The following is a 24,352-nucleotide window of genomic DNA, read 5'->3' as shown; positions in this document are numbered from 1 at the left end:
TATTGACCCACACATTGACCCATAACTGACCCACACATCGACCCACACATTGACCCATAACTGACCCACACATTGACCCACACATTGACCCACACATTGACCTATAACTGACCCACACATCGACCCACACATTGACCCATAACTGACCCACACATTGACCCACACATTGACCCATAACTGACCCACACATTGACCCACACATTGACCCATAACTGACCCACACATTAACCATACTGATCCACACATTGACCCACACATTGACCTATAACTGACCCACACATCGACCCACACATTGACCCATAACTGACCCACACATTGACCCACACATTGACCCACACATTGACCCATAACTGACCCACACATCGACCCACACATTGACCCATAACTGACCCACACATTGACCCACACATTGACCCACACATTGACCCATAACTGACCCACACATCGACCCACACATTGACCCATAACTGACCCACACATTGACCCACACATTGACCCACACATTGACCCATAACTGACCCACACATCGACCCACACATTGACCCATAACTGACCCACACATTGAACCACACATTGACCCATAACTGACCCACACATCGACCCACACATTAACCCATAACTGATCCACACATTGACCCACACATTGACCCATAACTGACCCACACATCGACCCACACATTGACCCATAACTGACCCACACATTGACCCACACATTGACCCATAACTGACCCACACATCGACCCACACATTGACCCATAACTGACCCACACATCGACCCACACATTGACCCATAACTGACCCACACATTGACCCACACATTGACCCACACATTGACCCATAACTGACCCACACATCGACCCACACATTGACCCATAACTGACCCACACATTGACCCACACATTGACCCATAACTGACCCACACATCGACCCACACATTGACCCATAACTGACCCACACATTGACCCACACATTGACCCATAACTGACCCACAGAGACCCATAGAGACCCACAACTGACCCACAACTGACCCACAGGGACCCATAACTGACCCACACATCGACCCACACATCGACCCATAGAGACCCATAACTGACCCATAACTGACCCACAGTGACCCACACATCGACCCACACATTGACCCATAGAGACCCATAACTGACCCACAACTGACCCATAACTGAGCCACACATTGACCTATAACTGACTCATAGAGACCCACAGAGACGATAGGGACCCATAGAGACCCTCTGCTCCCCAACCACCCCATAGCTGCCCCCCAACCCCCAGTTTACCCCAATCACCCCCCAGCCCCACGGCTGCCCCACAGCCACCCCCAGCCCCACGGCTGCCCCATAACCACCCCCAGCCCCACGGCAGCCCCATAACCGCCCCCAGCCCCACGGCAGCCCCATAACCCCCCCCAGCCCCATGGCTGCCCCATAACCACCCCCAGCCCCACGGCTGCCCCATAACCACCCCAGCCCCATGGCTGCCCCATAGCGGCCCCCAGCCCCACAGCTGCCCCATAGCCGCCCCCAGCCCCACAGCTGCCCCATAACCACCCCCAGCCCCACGGCTGCCCCATAACCGCCCCAGCCCCACGGCTGCCCCATAACCACCCCCAGCCCCACGGCTGCCCCATAACCGCCCCCAGCCCCACGGCTGCCCCATAACCACCCCAGCCCCACGGCTGCCCCATAACCACCCCAGCCCCACGGCTGCCCCATAGCCACCCCCAGCCCCACAGCTGCCCCATAACCGCCCCAGCCCCACGGCTGCCCCATAACCGCCCCCAGCCCCAGGGCTGCCCCATAACCGCCCCAGCCCCACAGCTGCCCCATAACCACCCCAGCCCCACGGCTGCCCCATAACCGCCCCCAGCCCCACGGCTGCCCCATTAACCGCCCCCAGCCCCACGGCTGCCCCATAGCGGCCCCCAGCCCCACGGCTGCCCCATAACCACCCCAGCCCCACAGCTGCCCCATAACCACCCAGCCCCACAGCTGCCCCATAACCACCCCAGCCCCACGGCTGCCCCATAACCCCCCCCAGCCCCACAGCTGCCCATAACCACCCCAGCCCCACAGCTGCCCCATAACCACCCCCAGCCCCACAGCTGCCCCATAACCACCCCAGCCCCACGGCTGCCCCATAACCACCCCCAGCCCCACAGCTGCCCCATAACCACCCCAGCCCCACAGCTGCCCCATAACCACCCCCAGCCCCACAGCTGCCCCATAACCACCCCCAGCCCCACAGCTGCCCCATAACCACCCCAGCCCCACGGCTGCCCCATAACCCCCCCCAGCCCCACAGCTGCCCCATAACCACCCCAGCCCCACAGCTGCCCCATAACCACCCCCAGCCCCACAGCTGCCCCATAACCACCCCCAGCCCCACAGCTGCCCCATAACCGCCCCAGCCCCACGGCTGCCCCATAACCACCCCAGCCCCATGGCTGCCCCATAACCACCCCCAGCCCCACGGCTGCCCCATAACCGCCCCAGCCCCACGGCTGCCCCATAGCGGCCGCGCTGACCTCGCCGGGGGGCGCGTGGGGCTGCTCGATGGTGACGAAATAGGCCGGGATGCGATGGCCCCACCAGAGCTGCCGCGAGATGCACCAGTCCCTGCGGGGAGATGTGGGGCTGCCCCATAGCGCGGGGGGCTGGGGGGAGGGGCTTGTGGGGCTGCAGTTATGGGGCAGGGGACGGGGGCTGGGATTCCCACAGGGCTATGGGGCAGGAGTTATGGGGCAGCACTTATGGGGCAGGACCCCCAGGGCTATGGGGCAGAGATCCCACTGGCACTATGGGGCAGGAGCACCCCCTCCGGTGCTATGGGTCAGGGCTATGGGGTGGGGGGCGGGGCCACAGGACAGGGGGCGGAGCCACAGGCCCAGGAGGTGGAGTCCCATGACAGGGGGTGGAGCCAGAAACAGGGGGTGGAGCCAGAAACAGGGGGTGGAGCCACAGGGTAAGAGGTGGAGTTACAGGACAAGGGGTGGAGCCAGAAGTCCAGTGGGTGGAGCCAAAGACCGGGGGCGTGGCCAGGACGGGGGGCGGAGCAACAAGTCCAGTGGGTGGGGCTATAGGACAGGGGGTGGAGTCACAAGCTCAGGGGTGGGGTCAGAAGCCCAGGAGGTGGAGCCACAGAACAGGGGTGGAGCCAAAAGCCCAGGGGGTGGAGCCATAGGACAGGGGGTGGAGTCAGAACCAGGGGGTGGAGCCACAAGCCCAGGGGGTGGAGCCAGGAGCAGGGGGTGGTGCCACAGGACAGGGCGTGGAATTACAGGACAGGGGGCGGAGCCACAAGCCAGGAGGTGGAGCCTCAGCCCAAGGGGGTGGAGCCAGAACCAGGGGGTAGAGCCACAGCCCCAGGGGGCGGGGCCAGATCCAGGGGGTGGGGCCACAGGACAGGGGGTGGGGCCACAGCCCCAGGGGGGCGGGGCCAGAACCAGGAGGTGGGGCCACAGGATGGGGTGGAGCCACAGCCCCAGGGGGTGGGGCCAGAGCCCCAGGGGGAGGGGCCTGAACCAGGGGGTGGGGCCAGAGCCCATGGGGGAGGGGGCAGAGCCCCAGGGGGAGGGGCCACAGGACAGGTGAGCCCAGGGGGCGTGGCCACAGGCCAGGGGGTGGGGCCAGCGCGGGGGGCGGGGCCGGAGGGGGCGGGCTCACCGGATGTTGTCCATCCACTGGAACCAGGTGCGGGCGTGGCTGGGGGGGCGGAGCCGGAGCTGCCCCGCCCGCACGGCCCCGCCCGCGGCCGCGCCCAGCTCCCCGCAGCGCAGGTACCACTGCGGCTTCAGCAGCGGCTCCACCACGTCCCCCGAGCGGCTGCCGAACCGCCGGCCGGTCACCCACCGGGACCCACCGCCACCACGGGGACCACGGGGACCCACAGACCCATCGCTGACCCACGGGGACCACGGGGACCACGGGGACCCATGGGACCCACGGGGACCCATAGGGACCCACAGGGACCCATAGGGACCCATGGGGACCCATCGCTGACCCACGGCGACCACGGGGACCCACGGGGACCCATGGGGACCATGGGGACCCACAGACCCATCGATGACCCACGGGGACCCACCGCGACCCACGGTGACCACCGGGACCCAGGGGGACCACGGGGACCACGGGGACCACCGGGACCACGGGGACCACGGGGACCCACGGGGACCCATAGGGACCCACAGGGACCCACAGGGACCCACGGGGACCCATAGGGACCCATGGGGACCCATCGCTGACCCACGGGGACCACGGGGACCCACAGGGACCCATAGGGACCATGGGGACCCACAGACCCATCGATGACCCACGGGGACCCACCGCGACCCACGGCGACCACCGGGACCACGGGGACCACGGGGACCACGGGGGACCCACGGGGACCCATCGCTGACCCACGGCGACCACGGGGACCCACAGACCCATCACTGACCCATGGGGACCCACGGGGACCCACAGACCCATCGCTGACCCATGGGGACCCACGGGGACCACGGGGACCACGGGGACCACGGGGACCGACAGACCCATCACTGACCCACGGGGACCCACAGGGACCCATAGGGACCCACAGGGACCCACAGACCCATCGCTGACCCATGGGGACCCACAGGGACCCATCACTGACCCATAGAGACCCATAGACCCATAGCGACCCATGGGGACCCATCACTGACCCACAGGGACCCACAAGGACCCACAGTGACCCGTAGGGACCCACAGACCCATCGCTGACCCATTGAGACCCATGGAGACCCATAGTGACCCATAGAGACCCATAGCGACCCACGGGGACCCATAGAGGCCCATCACTGACCCATAGAGACCCATAGGGACCCATGGGGACCCATCACGGACCATAGGGACCCATAGGGACCCATAGCGACCCACAGACCCATCACTGACCCATAGAGACCCATAGAGACCCATTGATAGAATAGCGCCCCATAGCGCCCCATAGCGCCCCATAGCGCCCCACAGCGCCCCATAGCGCCCCATAGCACCCCATAGCACCCCATAGCGCCCCACAGCGCCCCCCACCTGCAGATCGGCACCACCATGGGGTTCTCGGTGACCCCCCGGAACAGCCCCCGCTGCTTCAGCGCCTCCAGAACAGCCGCGCGGGCAGAGAAACGGGGCAGCCCCTGGGGGCGGGGCCACGTCAGGACCCCAGGGACCCCACATGACCCCCAGTGACCCCCAATAACCCCCAGTGACCCCCAATAACCCCCAGGGTCCCAAACCCCCAGTGACCCCAAATAACCCCCAGGGTCCTAAACCCCCAGTGACCCCAAATAACCCCCAGGGTCCTAAACCCCCCAGTGACCCCAAATAACCCCCAGGGTCCTAAACCCCCAGTGACCCCAAATAACCCCCAGGGTCCCAAACCCCCAGTGACCCCAAATAACCCCCAGGGTCCTAAACCCCCAGTGACCCCAAATAACCCCCAGGGTCCTGAACCCCCAGTGACCCCAAATAACCCCCAGGGTCCTAAACCCCCAGTGACCCCAAATAACCCCCAGGGTCCTAAACCCCCAGTGACCCTGAGTCACGTCCCCCCACGTCCCCCCATCCCTCTGTCTGTCCCCATGTCCCTGTGACCCCCATGTCCTCATGTCCCCCACATCACCCCCATGTCCCCACGTCCCTATGTCCTCATTGACCCCCATGTCCATGGTCCCCCCATATCCCCACGTCCCCCCATGTCCCCTGTGTCCCCATGTGCCCCTGTCCCCTTGTCTGTCCCCATGTCCCCCCATTTCCCCACCATGTCCCCATGTCCCGATATCCCCCCATGTCCCCCCCATGTCCCAAGCCCCCTATGTCCCCAAGTCCCCCCATGTCCCCATGTCCCCCAATACTCCTGTCTGTCCCCACGTCCCCCCATATCCCCCATGTCCCCATGTGCCCCTGTCCCCTTGTCTGTCCTCATGTCCCCTCCATGTCCCCATGTCCCCCTGTCCCCCCATTTCCCCCATGTCCCCATGTCCCCCCATACTCCTGTCTGTCCCCACGTCCCCCCATGTCCCCATGTCCCCCCATGTCCCCATACTCCTGTCTGTCCCCATGTCCCCCCATGTCCCCAAGCCCCCCCGTGTCCCCATGTCCCCCCGTGTCCCCATGTCCCCCCATGTCCCCCCGTGTCCCCATGTCCCCCCGTGTCCCCCATGTCCCCCCATGTCCCCCCGTGTCCCCATGTCCCCCCGTGTCCCCATGTCCCCCCGTGTCCCCCGGTCCGTCCCCGCCCGTGTGTCACCAGGAAGGGCTGGGGCACGTTCTCCATGGTGCCGTCGTCCCCGATCACCGTCACCATGTCCAGCCCGTGCCGCTGCCCCACCTCGAAATCCGTGGGGTCGTGGGCGGGCGTCACCTTCACCGCCCCTGCGGGACACGCCCCCGACACGCCCCTCAGGACACGCCCCCCCGGGACATGCCCCGCCCCCTCCCCCCCGGACACACCCACAGCCAACACACCCACCCACAGGCCCCCTGGGTTGGACAGAGCAGCCCCTTGGCCACGCCCCCTCCATAAGCCACGCCCCTTAACCCACGCCCACCTAAACCCCGTCCACTAAGCCACACCCTCCTTCAGTCACGCCCACCCACACATTTACACCCACTGTAGGCCACACCCACTGCTTAAGCCACGCCCCCTCAAGCTCCCCAAGTCCCACCCCATTAACCCACGCCCGCCTAATCCACGCCCCCTCATTTAGTCCCGCCCCCTAAAGCCACACCCACATTAAACTACACCCCTCTTTAAGCGTCCCATGCCACGCCCCCTTAGACCACAACCAGCCTTAAGCCACGCCCCCAGGTCACACCCCCTTTTCACACCTGGTCTCCCAAATCAAGCCCCACCCCCTCAGGCTCCGCCCCCTTTTTGGCCACACATCCCCTTGTGTCGTGTCCCCCCCCCCCCCCCAGTGACCCCAAATAACCCCCAGGGTCCCAAACCCCCCAGTGACCCCAAATAACCCCCAGGGTCCCAAACCCCCCCGTGACCCCAAATAACCCCCAGGGTCCTAAACCCCCAGAGCCCCCCGAGCCCCCTCACCCGTCCCAAACTGGGGGTCCACGAAGGGGTCGTGCAGCACCGGGAGGCTCCGCCCCGTGAACGGGTGACGAACCCGACGCCCCCGTAGGTGCTGGGGGGGGGGCGGGGCCACATCAGCCACGCCCAACCCGGTAGACCACGCCCCCTCCCAAGCTCCACCCACTCCGAGCCTTGCTGTCCCCGCCTCCCCCCCGGGGTGTGTCCCATTGAGGGGGATCTATGGGGCTGGGGGCATTGCTATAGGTCTCGGGGGGGTCTCTATGGGTCCCTATGTATCTGGGGGGTATGTATGGGTCTCTATGGCTCTCTATGGGTCCCTATGGGTCTCTATGGCTCTGGGGGGTCTGTGTTGGTCCCCATGGGTCTCTATGGGTCTGGGGGGTCTGTGTTGGTCCCCATGGGTCTCTATGGGTCTGGGGGGTCTGTGTTGGTCCCCATGGGTCTCTATGGGTCTGGGGGGTCTGTATGGGTCCCCATTGGTCTCTATGGGTCTGGGGGGTCTGTATGGGTCCCTATGGGTCTCTATGGGTCTGGGGGGTCTGTGTTGGTCCCCATGGGTCTCTATGGGTCTGGGGGGTCTGTGTTGGTCCCCATGGGTCCCTATGGGTCTGGGGGGTCTGTATTGGTCCCTATGGGTCTCTATGGGTCTGGGGGGTCTGTATGGGTCCCCATGGGTCTCTATGGGTCTGGGGGGTCTGTGTTGGTCCCCATGGGTCTCTATGGGGCTGGGGGGTCTGTGTTGGTCCCCATGGGTCCCTATGGGTCTGGGGGGTCTGTATGGGTCCCCATGGGTCCCTATGGGTCTGGGGGGTCTGTGTTGGTCCCCATGGGTCCCTATGGGTCTGGGGGGTCTGTATGGGTCCCCATGGGTCCCTATGGGTCTGGGGGGTCTGTATGGGTCCCCATGGGTCCCTATGGGGCTGGGGGGTCTGTGTTGGTCCCCATGGGTCTCTATGGGTCTGGGGGGGTCTGTGTTGGTCCCCATGGGTCTCTATGGGTCTGGGGGGTCTGTGTTGGTCCCCATGGGTCCCTATGGGTCTGGGGGGTCTGTGTTGGTCCCCATGGGTCTCTATGGGTCTGGGGGGTCTGTGTTGGTCCCCATGGGTCCCTATGGGTCTGGGGGGTCTGTATGGGTCCCCACGGTCCCCACTCACCGAGTACCGCGGGTCGTCGGGGTTCACGGCCACGGCCACGTCCCCCAGCATGGTCTCCAGGCGCGTGGTGGCCACCACCAGCTCCTCCCGAGGCCCCTCCCCTGGGCGGGGCCACAGAAAGGGGGCGGGGCCATGGGGAAAGGGGCGGGGGCAGGGATGAAGGAGGTGGGGCCACGGCGAAAGGGGGCGGGGACATGGGGGGAAGGGGGCGTGGCATGGGGAAAGGGGGCGGGGTCACAATGGGGCAGAGTCAAGAAAGGGGGTGGGGTCAGAAATAGGGGGCGGGGTCAGAAATAGGGGGTGGGGTCACAAATAGGGGGCGGGGTCAGAAATAGGGGGCGGGGTCAGAAATAGGGGGTGGGGTCAGAAATAGGGGGCAAAGTCAGAACACGGGCCAAGTCCCCCCCTAATTCCCCCTATGGGGCAGCCCCCCAATTTTTGGGGTGCCCCCCAATTTCGGGTCCCCCCCAATTTCAGGTCCCCCCCATTCTGGGATCCCCCAACTTTTTAGGGTTCCCCCCTTTTGGGGTCCCCCCATTTTTGGTTTCCCCCACTTTAGGGTTCCCTCGTTTTTGGGTCCCCCCATTTTTGGTGTATCCTTGGTTTTGGTCTCCCCCACTTTAGGGACCAACCATTTCAGGGTTCCCCCCCACTTTTTGGGGTCCTCCCACTTCAGGGTCCCCCCTTTTGGGGTCCCCCCATTTTGAGTGCCCCCCCCCCCATTTTGTCCCCCCCCTATTTTGGGGTCACCCACCGTCCCCCTCCAGCTCGTAGGCGAACTGCACCAGCACCCCGAACTCCACGGGCTCCTCGTACCCCGGAACCTTCAGCAGCGTCCGGCCCCCCAGCTCCCGCTTCTCCACCTGCGGCACCGGGGGGGCACCCCATGGACCCCAAAACAGCCCCGGACCCCAAATAACCCCCGGTGACCCCAAATAACCCCCCCAGGGACCCCAAATAACCCCCAGGGTCCTAAACCCCCCAGTGACCCCAAATAACCCCCAGGGTCCCAAATCCCCCGTGACCCCAAATAACCCCCAGGGTCCCAAACCCCCAGTGACCCCAAATAACCCCCAGGGTCCTAAACCCCCTGTGACCCCCAATGACCCCCAGGGTCCCAAACCCCCAGTGACCCCAAATAACCCCCAGGGTCCTAAACCCCCAGTGACCCCAAATAACCCCCAGGGTCCTAAACCCCCAGTGACCCCAAATAACCCCCAGGGTCCTAAACCCCCAGTGACCCCAAATAACCCCCAGGGTCCCAAACCCCCAGTGACCCCAAATAACCCCCAGGGTCCTAAACCCTCAGTGACCCCAAATAACCCCCAGGGTCCCAAACCCCCCAGTGACCCCAAATAACCCCCAGGGTCCTAAACCCCCAGTGACCCCAAATAACCCCCAGGGTCCCAGACCCCCCGGTGACCCCAAATAACCCCCAGGGTCCTAAACCCCCAGTGACCCCAAATAACCCCCAGGGTCCTGAACCCCCAGTGACCCCAAATAACCCCCAGGGTCCTAAACCCCCAGTGACCCCCAATAACCCCCAGGGTCCTAAACCCCCAGTGACCCCCAATGACCCCCAGGGTCCCAGACCCCCCGTGACCCCATGACCCCGCGCCCCCACCTCGATGTCGGCGATGGCGGAGCGCAGGGCGCAGCTCCAGTGCACCAGCCGGGTGCTCCGGTACACCAGCCCCCCGTCGTGCAGCCGCACAAACGCCTCGGTCACCGCGCGGGACATGCGCTGGGGGGGGGGATGGGCGTCAGGGGACACCGAGCGACCCCCCGGGACCCCCCGGGTATGGGGACAGACACATAGAGAACATAGGGACCATAGGGACACACAGGGAGCCATAGGGACACATAGAGAACATAGGGACCATAGAGACACATAGAGACCCATAGACACCATAGAGACCATAGAGACCATAGGGACACATAGAGACCATAGAGACCATAGAGACCATAGAGACCCATAGAGACCATAGGGACACATAGAGACCATAGAGACCATAGAGACCATAGAGACCCATAGAGACCATAGAGACCATAGGGACACATAGAGACCATAGAGACCATAGAGACCCATAGAGACCATAGAGACCATAGAGACCATAGAGACCATAGGGACACATAGGGACCCATAGGGACCGTGGAGACCCATAGAGACCCATAGGGAGCCCCCAGACTCATAGGGACCCATAGAGAGCCATAGGGACCCATAGGGACACACAGAGATCCATAGGGACCATAGAGACCCACAGGGACCCATAGACACCCATAGAGACCCCATAGAGATCCCGCCAGACCCTTAGAGACACATAGAGACCCATAGGGACCCATAGAGACCATAGAGACCCATAGGGACCCATAGAGACCATAGAGACCCATAGAGACCCATAGAGACCCATAGAGACCCATAGAGACCCATAGAGACCCCCCAGACCCATAGAGACCCATAGGGACCCATAGAGACCCATAGGGACCCATAGAGACCATAGAGACCCATAGGGACCCATAGAGACCATAGAGACCCATAGAGACCCATAGAGACCATAGAGACCATAGAGACCCATAGAGACCCATAGAGACCCATAGAGACCCATAGGGACCCATAGAGACCCATAGAGACCATAGAGACCATAGAGACCATAGAGACCCATAGAGACCCATAGAGACCATAGAGACCCATAGAGACCCATAGAGACCATAGAGACCATAGAGACCATAGAGACCCATAGAGACCATAGGGACCCATAGAGACCATAGAGACCCATAGAGACCATAGGGACCCATAGAGACCCATAGAGACCATAGAGACCATAGAGACCCATAGAGACCCATAGAGACCCATAGAGACCCATAGAGACCCATAGAGACCCATAGAGACCCATAGGGACCCATAGAGACCCATAGAGACCATAGAGACCATAGAGACCCATAGAGACCATAGAGACCCATAGAGACCCATAGAGACCATAGAGACCATAGAGACCCATAGAGACCCATAGAGACCCCCCGCCCCACAGACCCCGCCCCACAGACCCCCAGCCCCATAGAGACCCCCAGCCCCACAGACCCCGCCCCACAGACCCCCCGCTCTCACGGGGTCCATGGTGAAACAGGCTCGTTCCCAGTCCAGAGACGCCCCCAAGCGCCGCAGCTGCTGGTAGATCCGGTCGCCCTTTCTATGGGGAGATGTGGGGAGATGTGGGGCAGGGGGACACCACCACAGGGCAGCTGTGGGGCAGCTATGGGGCGCTATGGGGCAGTCATAGAGTACTTACCATAGACCAGTTATGGGGCAAGCATGGCAGTTATAGGGCAGCTATGGGGCAGCTATGGGGCAGCTATTACAGACCAGTCACGTGGCAACCACAGCCTGGTTATAGGGCACTTATGGGGCACTTATGGGGCAGCTATGGGGCGCTATGGGGCACTCACTCTCTCCTCCAGCCCCACACCTCCTGCAGGAACCGCTCTCTATGGGGCGCTATGGGGCGCTATGGGGCGCTATGGGGCGCTATGGGCACTCACTCTCTCCTCCAGCCCCACACCTCCTGCAGGAACCGCTCTCTATGGGGCGCTATGGGGCGCTATGGGGCACTCACTCTCTCCTCCAGCCCCACACCTCCTGCAGGAACCGCTCTCTATGGGGCAGCTATGGGGCGCTATGGGGCGCTATGGGGCACTCACTCTCTCCTCCAGCCCCACACCTCCTGCAGGAACCGCTCTCTATGGGGCGCTATGGGGCGCTATGGGGCGCTATGGGGCGCTATGGGGCACTCACTCTCTCCTCCAGCCCCACACCTCCTGCAGGAACCGCTCTCTATGGGGCGCTATGGGGCGCTATGGGGCGCTATGGGGCAGCTATGGGGCAGCTATGGGGCGCTATGGGGCGCTATGGGGCACTCACTCTCTCCTCCAGCCCCACACCTCCTGCAGGAACCGCTCTCTATGGGGCGCTATGGGGCGCTATGGGGCAGCTATGGGGCGCTATGGGGCGCTATGGGGCACTCACTCTCTCCTCCAGCCCCACACCTCCTGCAGGAACCGCTCTCTATGGGGCGCTATGGGGCGCTATGGGGCAGCTATGGGGCGCTATGGGGCGCTATGGGCACTCACTCTCTCCTCCAGCCCCACACCTCCTGCAGGAACCGCTCTCTATGGGGCGCTATGGGGCGCTATGGGGCAGCTATGGGGCGCTATGGGGCGCTATGGGGCACTCACTCTCTCCTCCAGCCCCACACCTCCTGCAGGAACCGCTCTCTATGGGGCGCTATGGGGCGCTATGGGGCAGCTATGGGGCGCTATGGGGCGCTATGGGCACTCACTCTCTCCTCCAGCCCCACACCTCCTGCAGGAACCGCTCTCTATGGGGCGCTATGGGGCGCTATGGGGCAGCTATGGGGCGCTATGGGGCACTCACTCTCTCCTCCAGCCCCACACCTCCTGCAGGAACCGCTCTCTATGGGGCGCTATGGGGCGCTATGGGGCGCTATGGGGCGCTATGGGGCGCTATGGGGCACTCACTCTCTCCTCCAGCCCCACACCTCCTGCAGGAACCGCTCTCTATGGGGCGCTATGGGGCGCTATGGGGCGCTATGGGGCGCTATGGGGCACTCACTCTCTCCTCCAGCCCCACACCTCCTGCAGGAACCGCTCTCTATGGGGTGCTATGGGGCGCTATGGGGCGCTATGGGGCGCTATGGGGCGCTATGGGGCACTCACTCTCTCCTCCAGCCCCACACCTCCTGCAGGAACCGCTCTCTATGGGGCGCTATGGGGCGCTATGGGGCGCTATGGGGCACTCACTCTCTCCTCCAGCCCCACACCTCCTGCAGGAACCGCTCTCTATGGGGCGCTATGGGGCAGCTATGGGGCAGCTATGGGGCGCTATGGGGCGCTATGGGGCGCTATGGGGCACTATGGGGCGCTATGGGGCGCTATGGGGCGCTATGGGGCGCTATGGGGCACTCACTCTCTCCTCCAGCCCCACACCTCCTGCAGGAACCGCTCTCTATGGGGCGCTATGGGGCGCTATGGGGCGCTATGGGGCGCTATGGGGCACTCACTCTCTCCTCCAGCCCCACACCTCCTGCAGGAACCGCTCTCTATGGGGCGCTATGGGGCGCTATGGGGCGCTATGGGGCGCTATGGGGCACTCACTCTCTCCTCCAGCCCCACACCTCCTGCAGGAACCGCTCTCTATGGGGCGCTATGGGGCGCTATGGGGCGCTATGGGGCGCTATGGGGCGCTATGGGGCACTCACTCTCTCCTCCAGCCCCACACCTCCTGCAGGAACCGCTCTCTATGGGGCAGCTATGGGGCGCTATGGGGCGCTATGGGGCGCTATGGGGCACTATGGGGCGCTATGGGGCGCTATGGGGCACTCACTCTCTCCTCCAGCCCCACACCTCCTGCAGGAACCGCTCTCTATGGGGCGCTATGGGGTGCTATGGGGCGCTATGGGGCGCTATGGGGCACTATGGGGCGCTATGGGGCGCTATGGGGCAGCTATGGGGCGCTATGGGGCACTCACTCTCTCCTCCAGCCCCACACCTCCTGCAGGAACCGCTCTCTATGGGGCGCTATGGGGCGCTATGGGGCGCTATGGGGCGCTATGGGGCGCTATGGGGCACTCACTCTCTCCTCCAGCCCCACACCTCCTGCAGGAACCGCTCTCTATGGGGCGCTATGGGGCGCTATGGGGCGCTATGGGGCGCTATGGGGCACTCACTCTCTCCTCCAGCCCCACACCTCCTGCAGGAACCGCTCTCTATGGGGCGCTATGGGGCGCTATGGGGCGCTATGGGGCGCTATGGGGCACTCACTCTCTCCTCCAGCCCCACACCTCCTGCAGGAACCGCTCTCTATGGGGCGCTATGGGGCGCTATGGGGCGCTATGGGGCGCTATGGGGCGCTATGGGGCACTCACTCTCTCCTCCAGCCCCACACCTCCTGCAGGAACCGCTCTCTATGGGGCAGCTATGGGGCGCTATGGGGCGCTATGGGGCACTCACTCTCTCCTCCAGCCCCACACCTCCTGCAGGAACCGCTCTCTATGGGGCGCTATGGGGCGCTATGGGGCACTCACTCTCTCCTCCAGCCCCACACCTCCTGCAGGAACCGCTCTCTATGGGGCGCTATGGGGCGCTATGGGGCACTCACTCTCTCCTCCAGCCCCACACCTCCTGCAGGAACCGCTCTCTATGGGGCGCTATGGGGCGCTATGGGGCGCTATGGGGCACTCACTCTCTCCTCCAGCCCCACACCTCCTGCAGGAACCGCTCTCTATGGGGCGCTATGGGGCGCTATGGGGCACTCACTCTCTCCTCCAGCCCCACACCTCCTGCAGGAACCGCTCTCTATGGGGCGCTATGGGGCGCTATGGGGCGCTATGGGGCACTCACTCTCTCCTCCAGCCCCACACCTCCTGCAGGAACCGCTCCCTCCCCAGCTGCTGCCGGGTTTGCCGCCGCTCTCTCCAGATCCGTCGTTCCACCACGGCCTGCGTGGCGATGCCGGCGTGGTCACAGCCCGGGACCCACAGCGTGGTCACCCCCCGCATGCGCTGCCTGTGGGGAGAGACGAACACGCTATGGGGCAGAGACGCTATGGGGCAGAGACACGCTATGGGGCAGAGACGCTATGGGGCAGAGACACGCTATGGGGCACAGGAACACGCTATGGGGCACAGGAACACGCTATGGGGCAGAGACACGCTATGGGGCACAGGAACACGCTATGGGGCACAGGAACACGCTATGGGGCAGAGACACGCTATGGGGCACAGGAACACGCTATGGGGCACAGGAACACGCTATGGGGCACAGGAACACGCTATGGGGCAGAGACACCCTATGGGGCACAGGAACACGCTATGGGGCAGAGACGCTATGGGGCAGAGACACGCTATGGGGAGAGACACGCTATGGGGAGAGACACGCTATGGGGCACAGGAACACGCTATGGGGCACAGGAACACGCTATGGGGCAGAGACACGCTATGGGGCACAGGAACACGCTATGGGGCAGAGACACGCTATGGGGCAGAGACACGCTATGGGGCACAGGAACACGCTATGGGGCACAGGAACACGCTATGGGGCACAGGAACACGCTATGGGGCAGAGACACGCTATGGGGCACAGGAACACGCTATGGGGCAGAGACACGCTATGGGGCAGAGACACGCTATGGGGCACAGGAACACGCTATGGGGCACAGGAACACGCTATGGGGCACAGGAACACGCTATGGGGCAGAGACACGCTATGGGGCACAGGAACACGCTATGGGGCAGAGACATGCTATGGGGCACAGGAACACGCTATGGGGCACAGGAACACGCTATGGGGCAGAGACATGCTATGGGGCACAGGAACACGCTATGGGGCACAGGAACACGCTATGGGGCACAGGAAGACGCTATGGGGCAGAGACACGCTATGGGGCACAGGAACACGCTATGGGGCAGAGACACGCTATGGGGCACAGGAACACGCTATGGGGCACAGGAACACGCTATGGGGCACAGGAACACGCTATGGGGCAGAGACACGCTATGGGGCACAGGAACACGCTATGGGGCAGAGACACGCTATGGGGCACAGGAACACGCTATGGGGCAGAGACACGCTATGGGGCACAGGAACACGCTATGGGGCACAGGAACACGCTATGGGGCAGAGACACGCTATGGGGCACAGGAACACGCTATGGGGCAGAGACACGCTATGGGGCAGAGACACGCTATGGGGCACAGGGACACGCTATGGGGCAGAGACACGCTATGGGGCAGAGACACGCTATGGGGCACAGGAACACGCTATGGGGCAGAGACACGCTATGGGGCACAGGAACACGCTATGGGGCACAGGAACACGCTATGGGGCACAGGAACACGCTATGGGGCAGAGACACGCTATGGGGCACAGGAACACGCTATGGGGCACAGGAACACGCTATGGGGCAGAGACACGCTATGGGGCACAGGAACACGCTATGGGGCACGGGAACACGCTATGGGGCAGAGACACGCTATGGGGCACAGGAACACGCTATGGGGCACAGGAACACGCTATGGGGCACAGGAACACGCTATGGGGCAGAGACACGCTATGGGGCACAGGAACACGCTATGGGGCACAGGAACACGCTATGGGGCACAGGAACACGCTATGGGGCACAGGAACACGCTATGGGGCAGAGACACGCTATGGGGCACAGGAACACGCTATGGGGCACAGGAACACGCTATGGGGCACAGGAACACGCTATGGGGCAGAGACACGCTATGGGGCAGAGACACGCTATGGGGCAGAGACACGCTATGGGGCACAGGAACACGCTATGGGGCACGGGAACACGCTATGGGGCACAGGAAAACGCTATGGGGCAGAGACACGCTATGGGGCACAGGAACACGCTATGGGGCACAGGAACACGCTATGGGGCAGAGACACGCTATGGGGCACAGGAACACGCTATGGGGCAGAGACACGCTATGGGGCACAGGAACACGCTATGGGGCAGAGACACGCTATGGGGCACAGGAACACGCTATGGGGCAGAGACACGCTATGGGGCACAGGAACACGCTATGGGGCACAGGAACACGCTATGGGGCAGAGACACGCTATGGGGCAGAGACACGCTATGGGGCACAGGAACACGCTATGGGGCACAGGAACACGCTATGGGGCAGAGACACGCTATGGGGCAGAGACACGCTATGGGGCACAGGAACACGCTATGGGGCAGAGACACGCTATGGGGCACAGGAACACGCTATGGGGCAGAGACACGCTATGGGGCTGGGTGAGGGATGAGTGGGGGATGCTTGGGGGACTCGCTGTGGGTCCCTATGGGTCTCTATGGGTCCCATGGGTCCCTATGGGTCTCTATGGGTCCCTGTGGGTCTCTATGGGTCCCATGGGTCCCTATGGGTCTCTATGGGTCCCTATGTGTCCCATGGGTCTCTATGGTCCCTATGGGTCTCTATGGTCCCTATGGGTCCCTATGGGTCCCTATGTGTCCCATGGGTCCCTATGGGTCTCTATGGGTCCCTATGGGTCTCTATGGGTCCCTATGTGTCCCATGGGTCCCTATGGGTCCCTATGGGTCTCTATGGGTCCCTATGGGTCTCTATCGGTCCCTATGTGTCCCATGGGTCCCTATGGGTCCCTATGGGTCTCTATGGTCCCTATGGGTCCCTATGGGTCCCTATGGGTCTCTATGTGTCCCATGGGTCCCTATGTGTCCCTATGTGTCCCATGGGTCCCTATGGGTCTCTATGGGTCTCTATGGGTCCCTATGGGTCCCTATGGGTCCCATGGGTCCCTCTGGGTCTCTATGTGTCCCATGGGTCCCTATGTGTCCCTATGTGTCCCATGGGTCCCTATGGGTCTCTATGGGTCCCTATGGGTCTCTATGGGTCCCTATGGGTCCCTATGGGTCCCTATGGGTCCCTATGGGTCTCTATGGGTCCCTATGGGTCCCTATGGGTCCCATGGGTCCCTCTGGGTCTCTATGGTCCCTATGGGTCTCTATGGTCCCTATGGGTCCCTATGGGTCCCTATGTGTCCCTATGGGTCCCTATGGGTCCCGTGGGTCCCTATGGGTCTCTATGTGTCCCTATGGGTCTCTATGGTCTCTATGGGTCTCTATGGGTCTCTATGGTCTCTATGGGTCCCTATGGGTCTCTATGGTCTCTATGGGTCCCTATGGGTCCCTATGGGTCAGTAGGTGTATCTATGGGTCCCTATGGGTCTCTATGGGTCCCTATGGGTCTCTATGGGTCCCTATGTGTCCCTATGGGTCTCTATGGGTCCCTATGGGTCCCTATGGGTCTCTATGGGTCCCTATGGGTCCCTATGTGTCCCATGGGTCCCTATGGGTCCCTATGGGTCCCTATGGGTCCCTATGGGTCCCTATGGGTCCCTATGGGTCAGTAGGTGTCTCTATGGGTCTCACCAGCGGGCCAGCGCGTCCTCGATGGCCACGGTGAGCGCGTGGCCCAGGTGGAGGGTCCCGGTGACGTTGGGGGGGGGCAGCACCATGGCGAACACGCCCCGCGGGTTGGGGGCGGAGACGCTGGAGCGCTGGGGGCGGGGCCACACTCAGGGGGCGGGGCCGGGAGAGGCCACACCCACCCGGGCCCACCCAGCAATCAGGAGGCCCCGCCCATAAGAACCCAGCCACCAATCAGCTCCCACCCACCAACCAGGACCCCCCGCTGACCCCATGACCCCGCAGTGACCCCTATGACCCCCCACTGACCCCCCAGTGACCCCAGGACCCCCATGACCCCTATGCCTCCCCAGTGACCCCCTGACCCCTACGACCCCCCCATGACCTCCCAGTGACACCATGACCCCTACGACCCCCCCATGACCTCCCAGTGACACCATGACCCCTATGACCCCCAGTCACCCCCCATGACCCCTATGTCCCCCACTGACCCCCATGATCCCCTATGGCCCCCCAGTGACCCCAATGACCTCCCACTGACCCCATGACCCCCCATGACCCCAATGACCCCTATGCCCCCCCAGTGACCCCCCTGGCCCCTATGACCCCCCATGACCCCGTATGACCCCCAGTGACCCCCATGATCCCCTACAACCCCCCCATGACCCCCCATGACCTCCCACTGACCCCATGACCCCCCATGACCTCCCCAGTGACCCCACGACCCCCCATGACCCCCCCGGTGACCTTGACCCCGCTCACCCCGTACTCGGGCCGGAACAGCCCCTCCCCCTCCCACCAGCTGTACCACGCGGCTTCAACGAAGCGGGGGCTGTACGAGGGGGGGAGGGGCAGCGACACGTCTGGGGGGACGGACGGACACACAGACAGGGGGACACGTCAGAGCCGGACACACGGACACGGCTCCACGGGCCCCACATTCCCCCCAGTGACCCCAAATAACCCCCAGTGACCCCAAATAACCCCCAGGGTCCCAGACCCCCCAGTGACCCCAAATAACCCCCAGGGTCCTAAACCCCCAGTGACCCCAAATAACCCCCAGGGTCCTAAACCCCCCAGTGACCCCAAATAACCCCCAGGGTCCTAAACCCCCCAGTGACCCCAAATAACCCCCAGGGTCCTAAACCCCCAGTGACCCCAAATAACCCCCAGGGTCCTAAACCCCCCAGTGACCCCAAATAACCCCCAGGGTCCTAAACCCCCAGTGACCCCAAATAACCCCCAGGGTCCCAGACCCCCAGTGACCCCAAATAACCCCCAGGGTCCTAAACCCCCCCAGTGACCCCAAATAACCCCCAGGGTCCCAGACCCCCCATGGCCCCCCAGGGCCCCTCTCACCCTTTTTCTGCCCCGGGGGGGTCTCCACGTCGTACGTCACCCCCTGGGGGTCCCGTCGCTCCTTGCGCCGCCCCCGAGCCTGAGCCTGGGGACATGGGAACCCCGAGTGACCCCCATGGGACCCCAGGGACCCCATGACCTCCCATGACCCCCCCCCAGTGACCCCCATGACCCCTGTGACCCCCCACCCCTATGACCCCCAACCCCACCCAGGACTTGGAAACAGGAGTTTGGGGGACCCAGGCATCCGGGGGAACCCAGGAGTCCAGGAGAGACCCAGGAGTCCAGGGGGACCCAGGAGTCCGGGGGGACCCAGGAGTTCGGGGACACAGGCTGCTGGTTTCTATGGGGGATCCTGGGTAGACCTGGCAGCCCTGGGGGGAACCCAGGAGTTCAGGAGGGACCCAGGAGTTCAGGGAGGGGACATGGGGATCATGGGGGGAACCCAGGAGTTCGGGGACATGGGGTCTTGGGTAGACCTGGCAGCCCTGGCCGGGGGGAGAAGGGGGGGACACCCAGGAATTTGGGGGAGTTACCCAAGAGTTCAAGGGGGAACCCAGGAGTTGAGGAGGGACACAGGAGTTCGAGGGGATGCAGGTGTTCAGGGGGGACCCAGGAGTTCGGGGACATGGGGGTCTTGGGTAGACCTGGCAGCCCTGGGGGGACCCAGGAGTTCGGGGACATGGGGGTCTTGGGTAGATCTGGCAGCCCTGGGAGAGGGGGGACCCATGAATTTGGGGGGGCACCCAGGAGTTCAAGGGGGGACCCAGGAGTTCGGGAGGACCCAGGAGTTCAGAGGGACCCAAGAGCTCGGGAGGGACCCAGGAGTTCGGGGACACAGGCTCCTGGTTTCTATGGGGAGGCGGATCTGGGTAGACCTGTCAGCCTGGGGGGACCCAGAAGTTCAGGGACATGGGGGGGGTCCTGGGTAGACCTGGCAGCCCGGGGGGGACCCAGAAGTTCAGGGACATGGGGGGGGTCCTGGGTAGACCTGTCAGCCTGGGGGGACCCAGAAGTTCAGGGACATGGGGGGGGTCCTGGGTAGACCTGGCAGCCCTGGGGGGACCCAGGAGTTCAGGAAGGGCCCAGGTGTTTGGGAGGGACCCAGGACTTCAGGGACACAGGTATTGAGGAGGACCCAGGAGTTCGGGGGGACCCAGGAGTTGGGGGGACCCAGGCGTCCGGGTCAGGGGTTGCCCACCTGCAGCTCCCGGTTCTTCTCCTGTTTTTGCTGGAATTTCTCCAATTTCTCCCGTTTTTTTGCCTCTTTCTTCAGCTGCGCTGGGGTCTTGGCGGGGGGAGGGGCCGAGTCCTGCCCCACAGGTCCCCCCTGCCCCATAGATCCCTCCTCCTGCCCCATAGATCCAGCCTCCTGCCCCACGGGGCTCAGCTCCACTGGGGACAATGGGGAAGCAGCTCTGGCCCCGCCCCCATTCTTTAAGCCCCACCCTGACTTAAGCTCCACCCCCTTCCCCACCCCCTGGCCCTCCTCCCCTTAAACTCCACCCCTGCCCCTCCCCCACTTAAGCCCCCCCCCCACTCAGCCCCTCCCCCACTTAAGCTCCACCCCCACTCAGCCCCACCCCCACTTAAACCCCACCCCCACTCAGCCCCTCCCCCACTCAGCCCCACCCCCACTTAAGCTCCACCCCCACTTAGGCTCCACCCCCACTTAAGCCCCTCCCCCACTACACTCCACCCCTTCCCCTCCCTCAGCCCCTCCTCCTTTAAGCCCCACCCCCAATAAGCTCCACCCCTCCCCTCAGCCCCTCCCCCACTCAGCCCCACCCCTCCCCCACTCTCAGCCCCCCCCCCAGCCCCGCCCTCACTTTAAGCCCCACCCCCACTAAACCCAACCCCTCCCCCACCCTCAGCCCCTCCCCCATTAACCCCACCCCTCCCCCACCCCAAGCCCCTCCCCCTAGTTTCCCAGCCCCTCCCCCAGCCTGAGCCCCGCCCCCTCGCTCACCAGGGGGGAGGGGCGGCCCCGCCCCCCACAGCTCCACGTCCCCCAGGACCCCCCGGAACTGGGGCAGCCGCACGCAGGACTCGAACCAGCGCAGCACCGACGGGAACGGGGAGCGCGCCGGGGCGGGCAGCACCTGCACACGGACACACGGACAGGGTCACGGACACACGGACAGGGACATGGGACACGGGACACGGGACATGGGGACACACGGACAGGGTCACGGACACACGGACAGGGTCACGGGACATGGGGACACACGGACAGGGTCACGGACACACGGACAGGGACATGGGACATGGGACACGGGACATGGGACATGGGACATGGGACACACGGACATGGGACATGGGACATGGGACACGGGACATGGGACACACGGACAGGGTCACGGACACACGGACAGGGACATGGGACATGGGACATGACATGGGACACACGGACAGGGTCACGGACACACAGACAGGGACATGGGACACGGGACACGGGGACATGGGACACACGGACAGGGACATGGGACATGGGACACGGGACATGACATGGGACACACGGACAGGGTCACGGACACACGGACATGGGACATGGGACATGGGACACGGGACATGGGACACACGGACAGGGTCACGGACACACGGACAGGGACATGGGACATGGGACATGACATGGGACACACGGACAGGGTCACGGACACACAGACAGGGACATGGGACATGGGACACACGGACATGGGACACACGGACATGAGACATGGGGACATGGGACATGAGGACATGGGGACAATGGACACGGGGACATGGGGGACACACGGACATGGGACATGGGACATGGGACATGGGACATGGGGACACACGGACAGGGTCACGGACACACGGACAGGGACATGGGACATGGGACACGGGACATGGGACACGGGACATGGGACACACGGACATGGGACATGGGACATGGGACACGGGACATGGGACACACGGACAGGGTCACGGACACACGGACAGGGACATGGGACATGGGACATGACATGGGACACACGGACAGGGTCACGGACACACGGACAGGGACATGGGACACGGGACACGGGGACATGGGACACACGGACAGGGTCACGGACACACGGACAGGGACATGGGACACGGGACACGGGACATGGGGACACACGGACAGGGTCACGGACACACGGACAGGGACATGGGACATGGGACACGGGGACATGGGACACACGGACAGGGTCACGGACACACGGACAGGGACATGGGACATGGGACACGGGACATGGGACACACGGACAGGGTCACGGACACACGGACAGGGACATGGGACATGGGACACGGGGACATGGGGACATGGGACACGGGACATGGGACATGGGGACACACGGACAGGGACATGGGACATGGGACATGGGGACACACGGACAGGGTCACGGACACACGGACAGGGACATGGGACATGGGACACGGGACATGGGACACACGGACATAGGACATGGGGACACACGGACATAGGACATGGGGACACACGGACATGGGACATGGGACATGGGACACGGGGACATGGGACACGGGACATGGGACACACGGACAGGGTCACGGACACACGGACAGGGACATGGGACATGGGACACGGGACATGGGGACACACGGACAGGGTCACGGACACACGGACAGGGACATGGGACATGGGACACGGGACATGGGGACACACGGACAGGGACATGGGACACGGGACACGGGGACATGGGACACGGGACATGGGACACACGGACATGGGACATGGGACATGGGGACATGGGACATGGGGACATGGGACACGGGACATGGGACACACGGACAGGGTCACGGACACACGGACAGGGACATGGGACATGGGGACATGGGACACGGGGACATGGGACACGGGGACATGGGGACATGGGACACACGGACAGGGTCACGGACACATGGACAGGGGGACATGGGACACGGGGACATGGGGACACACGGACATGGGACACACAGACATGGGACATGTGGGACACACAGACATAGGACATGGGACGCGCGGACATGGGACATGGGTACACACGGACATGAGACACGGGGACACATGGACATAGGGGACACACGGACACCAGGGGACATGGGGACACAGGGGGACTTGGGGCCACTGGGGGTTTAGGACCCTGGGGGTTATTTGGGGTCACTGGGGGTTTAGGACCCTGGGGGTTATTTGGGGTCACTGGGGGGTCTGGGACCCTGGGGGTTATTTGGGGTCACTGGGGGGTTTAGGACCCTGGGGGTTATTTGGGGTCACTGGGGGTCTGGGACCCTGGGGGTTATTTGGGGTCACTGGGGGGTTTAGGACCCTGGGGGTTATTTGGGGTCACTGGGGGTTTAGGACCCTGGGGGTTATTTGGGGTCACTGGGGGGTTTGGGACCCTGGGGGTTATTTGGGGTCACTGGGGGTTTAGGACCCTGGGGGTTATTTGGGGTCACTGGGGGTTTAGGACCCTGGGGGTTATTTGGGGTCACTGGGACATGGCGGGAAATGGGGACACGGGGGGACATTGGGGGCCACGGGGGGTCCCGGGGGTCGGAGGTCAGAGGTCACGCACCCTGCGGAAGGGCCCCAGGAGGGCGCAGGTCAGGGTCACGTCGGCCAGGGTCAGCCCCTCCCCCAGCAGGAAGCTCCGCCCCTCGAGCTGCGACTCCAGCGCCCCCAGCACCCGCAGCAGCTCCCGGCGCGCGCGGGACCGCGCCTGGGGTCACGGGGTCACGGGGTCACGGGGTCACGGGGGGGTCACACCCCCCCCCCGCACCCCAAACCCCCCAATGGAGCCCACCC

General features: G+C 63.7%; 1 protein-coding gene across 1 annotated transcript in view; it reads right to left on the bottom strand.

Annotated features, from left to right (window-relative positions):
- The window catches only part of VARS1 (valyl-tRNA synthetase 1), a 27,456-nt gene that overhangs the window by 627 nt on the left and 2,477 nt on the right, over positions 1-24,352 (bottom strand). The window contains 16 exon segments of the mRNA XM_065044046.1: positions 2,424-2,630; positions 3,678-3,836; positions 5,058-5,161; positions 6,274-6,398; positions 7,075-7,165; positions 8,229-8,329; positions 8,983-9,091; positions 9,853-9,972; positions 11,335-11,416; positions 14,643-14,807; positions 18,208-18,335; positions 18,967-19,067; positions 19,564-19,648; positions 20,765-20,958; positions 21,533-21,665; positions 24,123-24,266. Of these exon segments, the coding sequence (XP_064900118.1) occupies positions 2,424-2,630; positions 3,678-3,836; positions 5,058-5,161; positions 6,274-6,398; positions 7,075-7,165; positions 8,229-8,329; positions 8,983-9,091; positions 9,853-9,972; positions 11,335-11,416; positions 14,643-14,807; positions 18,208-18,335; positions 18,967-19,067; positions 19,564-19,648; positions 20,765-20,958; positions 21,533-21,665; positions 24,123-24,266 (2,048 nt within the window).

This window comes from Columba livia, chromosome 32 (genome assembly GCF_036013475.1).
Source record: "Columba livia isolate bColLiv1 breed racing homer chromosome 32, bColLiv1.pat.W.v2, whole genome shotgun sequence".
Classification (NCBI taxonomy): Eukaryota; Metazoa; Chordata; class Aves; order Columbiformes; family Columbidae; genus Columba; species Columba livia.
This window is presented reverse-complemented; position numbering and strand designations above follow the sequence as displayed.